This window comes from Psammomys obesus, unplaced genomic scaffold (genome assembly GCF_907164565.1).
Source record: "Psammomys obesus unplaced genomic scaffold, mPsaObe1.curated_primary_1811, whole genome shotgun sequence".
NCBI lineage: Eukaryota > Metazoa > Chordata > Mammalia > Rodentia > Muridae > Psammomys > Psammomys obesus.
This window is the reverse complement of record NW_026585742.1, coordinates 4,437,420-4,445,288: the sequence shown is the minus strand read 5'-3', so window position 1 is coordinate 4,445,288 and position 7,869 is coordinate 4,437,420. Positions and strand designations below refer to the sequence as shown.

Genomic DNA, 7,869 nt, shown 5'->3' with positions numbered 1-7,869 from the left:
CACACACACACACACACACACACACACACACACACACACACACACACTCATTTACTTCACATAAGGACTTCTAGAGTCTGCGCCATGGACTCCATGCCTTCTGTAATATCCAGTTTAATTTCCCACTGGCCTAGAGATTTTTGGAAGAGAAAGGGACAACAAAGATTACGTTCTTAGCAGATCACTGTGCAAAGCCAATGGCCCCCCTACAAGGAACCAGTGAGGCTGACTCCTATTGCTCAAGGATCTATGCTGTTTTAGAATGAGGAGTATCTTTTGCTTCATGTCTTATACATTAGGAGTTAAAATGTCTCTGTTCCCAACCCTTTTGTTTTGATGATGCCTAAATAAATCAGTTTCTAAGTCCCAATTCTGTAAATAACACCTCATTTATACTATACAAACAGGGAGGAGCACAAGGAGAAACACATTTCCCAGAGTGCTCTCCAGAGGGATTTTGAAGGAAGAGAGAATGTTCTAAAGTATGTCATGAAGCAATGGACATAAAGCTATTATCTTTTCTACCAGAAAAAAAATATGCCACTATGAGTGATTACTCTTCTTCCCTGCATATTTCACTTAATCCTCACAAGAATTCTAGGAGAAAAATGCTTTATTGCCATGTTTCACTGACTCTAAAGTTAGGGCACTGAATTTAAGGTATACCACTAATTCACTAAGAAGAATATAGTAATATTCTCAGTCAACTGAGGCCTTGCCACCAAACGTAGTGTGCACCCAGATTACTGAAGCAGTCAATGTGCTTTGTGCACTGGATGAGATAAGAGACTGGTCTTCTGCTCACTGAAATAATTTTAATTGTGAGCATTACCCTTTGATGTCTGAGCTGTCCTTCCAGCCCTGCTCATGGAGATCTTAAAGCAGAAAGTTGTTGGGCAACATGCTCAGAAGTAACCATCTGGGCAGGTGAGGGTCCAAACTTAAACAGCATCCTTCCTAATCCTGCAGGGCATGCTTTCAGTGTCTGCACTAGGAAGTGATTGTGATTTGTTAGCAGCTGAACTGTAAGAGCCTGTTTGGCTTCTGAAAGAAGAAATAAAAATATAGGAAATTATTAGATGAGCCCAAACCTCATTTGGCACTTCTAAGGAATGACACCCAAGGTTGACTTCTGGCCTCCACAGGAACACACACTCACACACACACACACATACACACACACACACACACACACACACACACACACACACAAGCCCCACACAGTTTTCAAATAAGGATCTTAGCACTGGTTCCTAGTAAGCATCCATTATATGTTTGTATGTTGTGTATATGTATTAAATTAATATTTGTTTGTTATTATTTAAAAGAATACACTTTCAAATCCAAGTCTACTTTCTGATTTCAGCAATGGAACATTAGACAGTACAGCAGAGTACTTTATGTTGTTGAAATGTGATTCTGATTGAGGAAGTACAGGCAGAGCCTAGGAATCTGTATTTCTAGTGAGCTCTCTAGTGAAGCGACAGCTACTGAGCCAGGAACTATTCTTCATGTATTAAGGATATAAAAGAGAAATTATATTTTAATCAAAATTTTAAATAAGACATTACAATCTAGTCAAGAATCAATGAAACTCACAATTCTCAGTTCTGTGGGATACCCATGAAATTCCAGGAGCTATGCTAGGTACCAGAGGACTATGAAATAAGCAATGGTAATGATGGTTCCCCACCCTCAAAGGAGCTAGCACAAAAATAATAATTTAAAAAAACATGAGAGTGGATCCAGCAATTGCAGTCTGATGACGACAGTAAAGTGAAGATTCAAGATGCTGCAAGATTAAAGTTCTACAGGAGTTTGCCCAGGCTTTTCTCTCCAAGCAACTGTATAAAATTTCAAAGGATGCTCAATGGCTCATCTCAGGTCATATGAGATAGAGACAAAGATGACTTCAATGAAAGAATGGAGAAAATGATTCATGATCCACCTATCAGTGTTTATTAACATACTAGTTGAGAGACAGAATCTTCTGAAGAGGGCTAATGGAGATTCAAGGGACCCACTATACTTAACGGGCATTGTCCCCAGGGAAGTAGTGTGTTTTAACCCTGCAGTGCTGAGTTCACGTCGCCATCATTACGAGGAGGCAGAGTACCTTGCCAAACACTTTATGTTTAGCTAATAAGCTTTGTCCGCCTCAGATTTTTATGCCCTGAATCATAGCAACTCTCTATAGGCTAAGTATTTTTAGTAAAGCTACTACAAGCTCTAACATCTTCCTCAACAAATCAATGGCTGGAACTTGGTAATAAATGGGTTTCCCATCAGTCATATCTGTCCCTTGGTTGATATTTCAGCAGCTGGCAGTTCTCTTGCTGGAACCAGAGATGGTCAGGTTATTTAAGGGCTAATTGGAGTGTCTCTCGCTCCTGGATGCTTCTCTTCCTTGGCTTAGCTATGCATGCAGAGGAATTCTCTTTTTGTTTTACTGCAGTCACATTTAACTCTCTTTCTGGAAGCCAAGTGGAATTAATTGTGTAAACATGAGCAATGGTAATTGGGTAAATGAAGTTGGAAACCAAGGTATGATGTTTTTGTTTTGCTCTGTGAGGGGAAAAAATAGGAAGCTTGTTTTTCTATGGTGGCAAACCTTACTGTAAGAATTTTGGACAGACAGTTGGCAGGAGGGAATCCATTTATGAATTCCTCCCCGGGACTCATTGAGTTGAAATATGTGTCTGATGCCTCACAGGTCACAGATCAACCCCAGACTGCTCCATGTTGTCCCGAGAACCAGATCCAGTATTTTCATACACATGACCAGTTATTAGGTGTAAATGATCAAGGAGTTTTCATGAGAGTCACACATGAAGGTAGCAAACATTCACTCTAAGAGCCATGACGGTATGTGGTGAAGATGCCCCCAACTTTATAGAATGCTGTTAGCAGGACCAGCCTTTCTTAAAAGAGCTATTATTTTAAAATGATTTCTACAAATTCTGTGGACATACACTCTCTCCCAAAGAATTTGAATTAAGATAAACTGGTTTAAAAAAAAAAAAAAACAACTATTTTTAGTCAGACGCTCAAAACACTGAGGTGGTCCTGCAAGCTCAGGACCCCACATGTCTTTCTTTTAGTAGATAGATTTGTCAGAATATGGTATTTATTTGTGGCCATGCTCCGTTTCTCTATTAATGTCACTAGAATTCCACTTCTTTTATACCTCAGTAAAATGCATTTCCCCAGTTGAAAATTCAAGCAAGCCCAGACGCAAACTTGGCAAAGGACTGTGTCCCTCTCGCCACACAGATCACTTTGTAAAGTAGAACTATTAGGAGGGAGTAGGCCCAAGGTTAATGAGAAGCTCATTACCAAAGGAGAACTGTGGATACTGCTGGTGCTCTGTGCTTGTGTGGAAGAAGAGACGACTGTCGCAGGATGTTTGCAGCACTGATATTGTAAACCACATGACAGATGGGTCAAGTGCTGATTACGGCGTTCTAACATTTGGAATAGCGAGTAACATATTCGATAAGCTGGCAAGTTTTTATATATGATTCAACCCACAATATAAAAGCCACGAGAATTCCAAATTGAAAATAATTAAATGAGCTGGAAACAATCAGATACCACACATTCCCCCCCCCCCAAATGACAGATTTTGACATGTTGAAATTCCACAAAGGGAGCACGAATATTCCCTAGCTCATTTGAACTAATGACGGCCTTTTATCTGCTTTTGCAAAACAATTAGCTTCGGCCTTCTCAAACTGTGGCGGTAACAATGACCATTTGTAGGCACTTTGACCGGAGGGAGACCTATCTCATACCTTGTCTGATTTGTTCTTGTTGGCAACCCTGTCAGACACACGAGGAATTTTTTTTTTAACTTTAATTTATTTGAGAAGAAACACAATCACAGAGGCTACAAAATCAGTTAAAAAGTGAGTAGCTCCTGGAGGATGAGAATCCACATCACCAACCATTCATGCACCATACCCTGTCTCTGATCACGTGAAGGGGAGAATCACTTAGCTACCTGTGCATGTTAGTGATACAAAAGTACATCTTCTTCCGGTCAATGATGCAGTGGCTTCATTCATGCTTGTCCATCTCACTGGAGCATCCAGTGTTTTCCTTCTGCCTCTGTGTGTCTGGGTAGGGGTGTGCTGAGATGCTGGTGAGAGTCCTTGTCAAATCCCATCACACCTCCGGGGCACTAAGGTAATGGCGAGGGAGCTGCATCTCCGTCGCTGTTTGTCACGTTTGCTGGTCGGGTGTTCTTTTCAGAGTTCCTTGTCTTCCTTGTCACTCTTCGTGAAAGTCACTTTGTCTCTACTTTTTTTTTTCTGTCTCTCTCCACCTACCTGAACAGCTCCCCAGCCAGCTCCTGAGCCTCCTCCTTTGCTCACGCAATTGCAGACCAGCATGTTATATCAGAGGCTCAAAGGCATGCCTAGGCCAATATCAAGTACTGTAAACTTCTCTCTTCTGTCACTCGGCAGCTTTCTAGCTTAGTTGGCTTTTCTGTTCACTCTTGAAATTCTGTTTCAGTTTGGAATACTAAGCTGAGGCTCAGGCTCTCAAGTGTGATGTTGTAGGTTTTGAGATACGCGGAAGAGAGCACTTATTTCCAAATGTCCACATTTTTTTTCTTGTCTAGCTATGTCTGACATATGCAACATTTTCAAATCTCAATGTCAGCACAAAATAACATTGTTGTTGCATAACATTTTGCATGATGGTTTTTCTATGTTATGAGCTTCAACGCTGTTGAATGAAATGTTTCCTAACTATACTGTATTTTCAGTTCTTTTCCATCAGTGCTCCAGCTCCTGTGAAATCAGGGTGGGGGTAGGAGGATCTCAGTACATTTCAAGACACCAACGTGACAAAGGAGCCAGATCCATTTCTGAACACAAACTTCTTCTTGGCCTCTGGGGAAGGGGTTGCTGAAGGCTTTTACACAGCATTTTCTTTAAAGACAACATCTTCCAAAATTCATGGCTAGTAGAGTTTTTGCCAGTTAGCAAACCAGCTGTTCAAACGAATAGGAAAGCAGTGGCTGTGTCTCACTAACGTGGCTTAAGCTACAGCAACAGAGTCACAAGTCATTAACAGTAACTGGAAGTTGGGCTGCATTGGTTAATTGGCCGTCAAGTATTCTAGATTAAAGGCTCTTAGTCCACTTATTCCAGTGGCTGCATGTTCAAGTGAAATTTCACCACGTTTTATTAAACATACTGTCTGTATATGTAACACCCATAGGCACACACATACCTGTGTACATAGGCACACATTCATAGAATGACTGTGTGCCCATGTACATACTATGTGTATCTATTGCTGTTTCTTGTAGTTAATCTCAAAGTCTTGCATTAAAAAAAAATCTTCAGGCAGTCCTCACTGAAGCATCTTGGATTTCTCAAAACAGAAAAAGCATTTGTATTGCTTAGGTAAATGTGAATAAAAATACTGGTGGGAATTATTTTATTCCTGTCTCTGATGTCATGTACAGCCAGAATTCCCCTAGATTTGGTGACCATCCCATCCAAAAGGACAATACTCTCTGTTTTGAAAGTGAGAGATTTCAAAGATGTGGTCCAAGTGGGATTTCCTGCAGATCTGTATAACGTGCAGGCTTGTGTGGTTATAAGAAAATGTGTGTATGTGTGTGATGTATGTGTGTGGATGTATGTGCCGAATGGGTAATAAGCATAGGAGGAGGAATTTGCAAACTGATGTGTAAATGTGATTATCACCTAATAAAAGTACCCACCTGTACATATTTACTCTCAAAATGCAAGTCCTTCACTCTACGCATATTACCCAGACATATATACGCAGTATGTTTGTAGAATGCTGGAAAGTCTATATGAATGAAATTCTGATAGTCTATTTATACAAATTGCAAACAGGTCATGTGTCCCCAAAACACAGCAGTCAATGTTGCCTCTCATTTTTTTTTTTCTCCAAGAATTTTTGCTCTACAGTAAGCCATAAGCTGTTGCCACCCAACCTCCCACATCTCTTGGCTGGGTGTTGGCTGTCCTTTACCTACCCCGAAAACTCCCCCAAACTGCTATCATCAACTAGTTCTCGAACTAGTCTGGCCACCTTCCCATTTGGCTACGGTAGAGATAAAGATGATTTCACTGACCACATACGAAAGCCCATCTCCATACCCACAATTATCTAGTTGAACTGAAACATTAAAACCTGATAATCTTACTTCATCCTATTTGTCAGGCTTAGCTCCCAGTGGATAAAACATTTCTTTCTGCATAGTGTTTTACTGAGTTTGTTTTCCATTATTAAATTCTCAATACTAACTGTGTGTGTCACCTAAAAGATGCCTATCTTTTTAAATTAGCCATTTCCTATATGCCCACTCCAAAAACAAGTTTGTATGAAGGATTAAGAAACTTTTTTAGTGTTAGGGATGTAGTTCAATAGTAGGAAAATAGCCTAGCATATGTGAGGCCCCTGGTTCAACTCCCAGCATCATAAAAAGGGGGAAAGACTGTGCAGAGAAATTATATTTAGTGAGACACATTCTCACTCCCAAACTTACCTGATTTGGCCAAGAAATGACACTGTGCACACACACGAGTTCAGCTCTGAGCAGGACACAGCAAAATACCAGTTATAGCAGCCAGGGACACACACCACAAGCTCCCCTGAAATAACCTATCCCCAAACCCTCTTAATAATTCTGTCCTGACTCTTACACACAGCCCAAAATGCTTAGTTTTTCCTTTCATCCTTTTCCTGTTTCCAATGACTTGAAACAAAGAGCCCTTTGAAAATGCGCGTTTCCAACATGAACACTGCCGTGCCCAGTCAACACGCAGACCCACAGTGAAAACAATGCCATCCTGCTGCACGGTTAGTGGCCCACGGGGAAACCAAACGCAGCACCGATCAACAGGAAGCCTTCGGTCTCTTGCCCTATGTCAGGTAGGCGGAGCACAGTGTAGAGAGCAATATGAGGTAGTCCACGTATGCTGTCTTTAAAGAATGTGTGTATAAAACATCACTAAATTGACACGGGCTGTCCTAGACCTCATGTTAGCTTCATCTGCAACCCGGAAGCTGGAGCACTGCTTTTCTAAGTGTACCATAATGACAATGACAACAAGGTGGCTTTATCGTTTGCTCACTTAATATTTGCATGAAACTTTAAAAAAAATTAATAACGACTCAGAATTTTTTCACCTCCTAGTTCTATTGGCCACAAAACTAGCCTGCTACTTTCATTGAATCTTACCACAAATTCTTATACTCCAGAAAATGTAGGCCGCCTAATCACTCCCGCCAAAAAGCTTGAAGACACAATCCGTCTTGCTGAACTAGTCATTGAAGTCCTTCAACAAAACGAGGAGCATCATGCAGAGGTGAGCAGGCTCAGGGGGAGGTGTCACAGGGTCCCTAGCTGAGGTTCCAGCCCCGTCTGCACCCACCTGGTGGTGACAGAGATGCCTCACCTCGCATTTTCTTTTAACTGGGCTGAGGGAAATGAAGGTAGATGGTTTGGAAGGAGGCTTCTCTAGAAGGTTGTCTAAATAACCAAGAGGTGGTTGTGCATTTCAGCCTAAGTTTTCAGATGTTTCTCTGAATGCGGCACTGAGGTGAGTGTTAACAGAGGGCTTCAGTGGCATCTGACATGCACAGATCCAGTATCGAGACCCAGAGAACACTTTTTGGTCTTTTGTGGTTGTTTTGTTGCCGGCACTGTTGTTTTGATTGGTTCTTTGGTGTGTGAACCACAGGTCATCTTCTTTCTTTCTTTTTTTTCTTTCTTTCCTTCTTTCTTTCTTTCTTTCTTTCTTTCTTTCCTTCCTTCTTTCTCTCTCTCTCTTTCTTTCTTTCTTTCTTTCTTTCTTTCTTTCTTTCTTTCTTTCT

At 41.1% G+C, this 7,869-nt stretch overlaps 1 protein-coding gene across 3 annotated transcripts in view; it reads left to right on the top strand.

The window, feature by feature from the left end:
- Cadps (calcium dependent secretion activator) overlaps positions 1-7,869 on the top strand; it is a 444,339-nt gene that overhangs the window by 337,332 nt on the left and 99,138 nt on the right. For all 3 annotated transcript variants that reach the window (XM_055599062.1, XM_055599061.1, XM_055599060.1), the window contains one exon: positions 7,255-7,361. In XM_055599062.1, the coding sequence (XP_055455037.1) occupies positions 7,255-7,361 (107 nt within the window). The remainder of the gene's footprint in view (positions 1-7,254; positions 7,362-7,869) is intronic.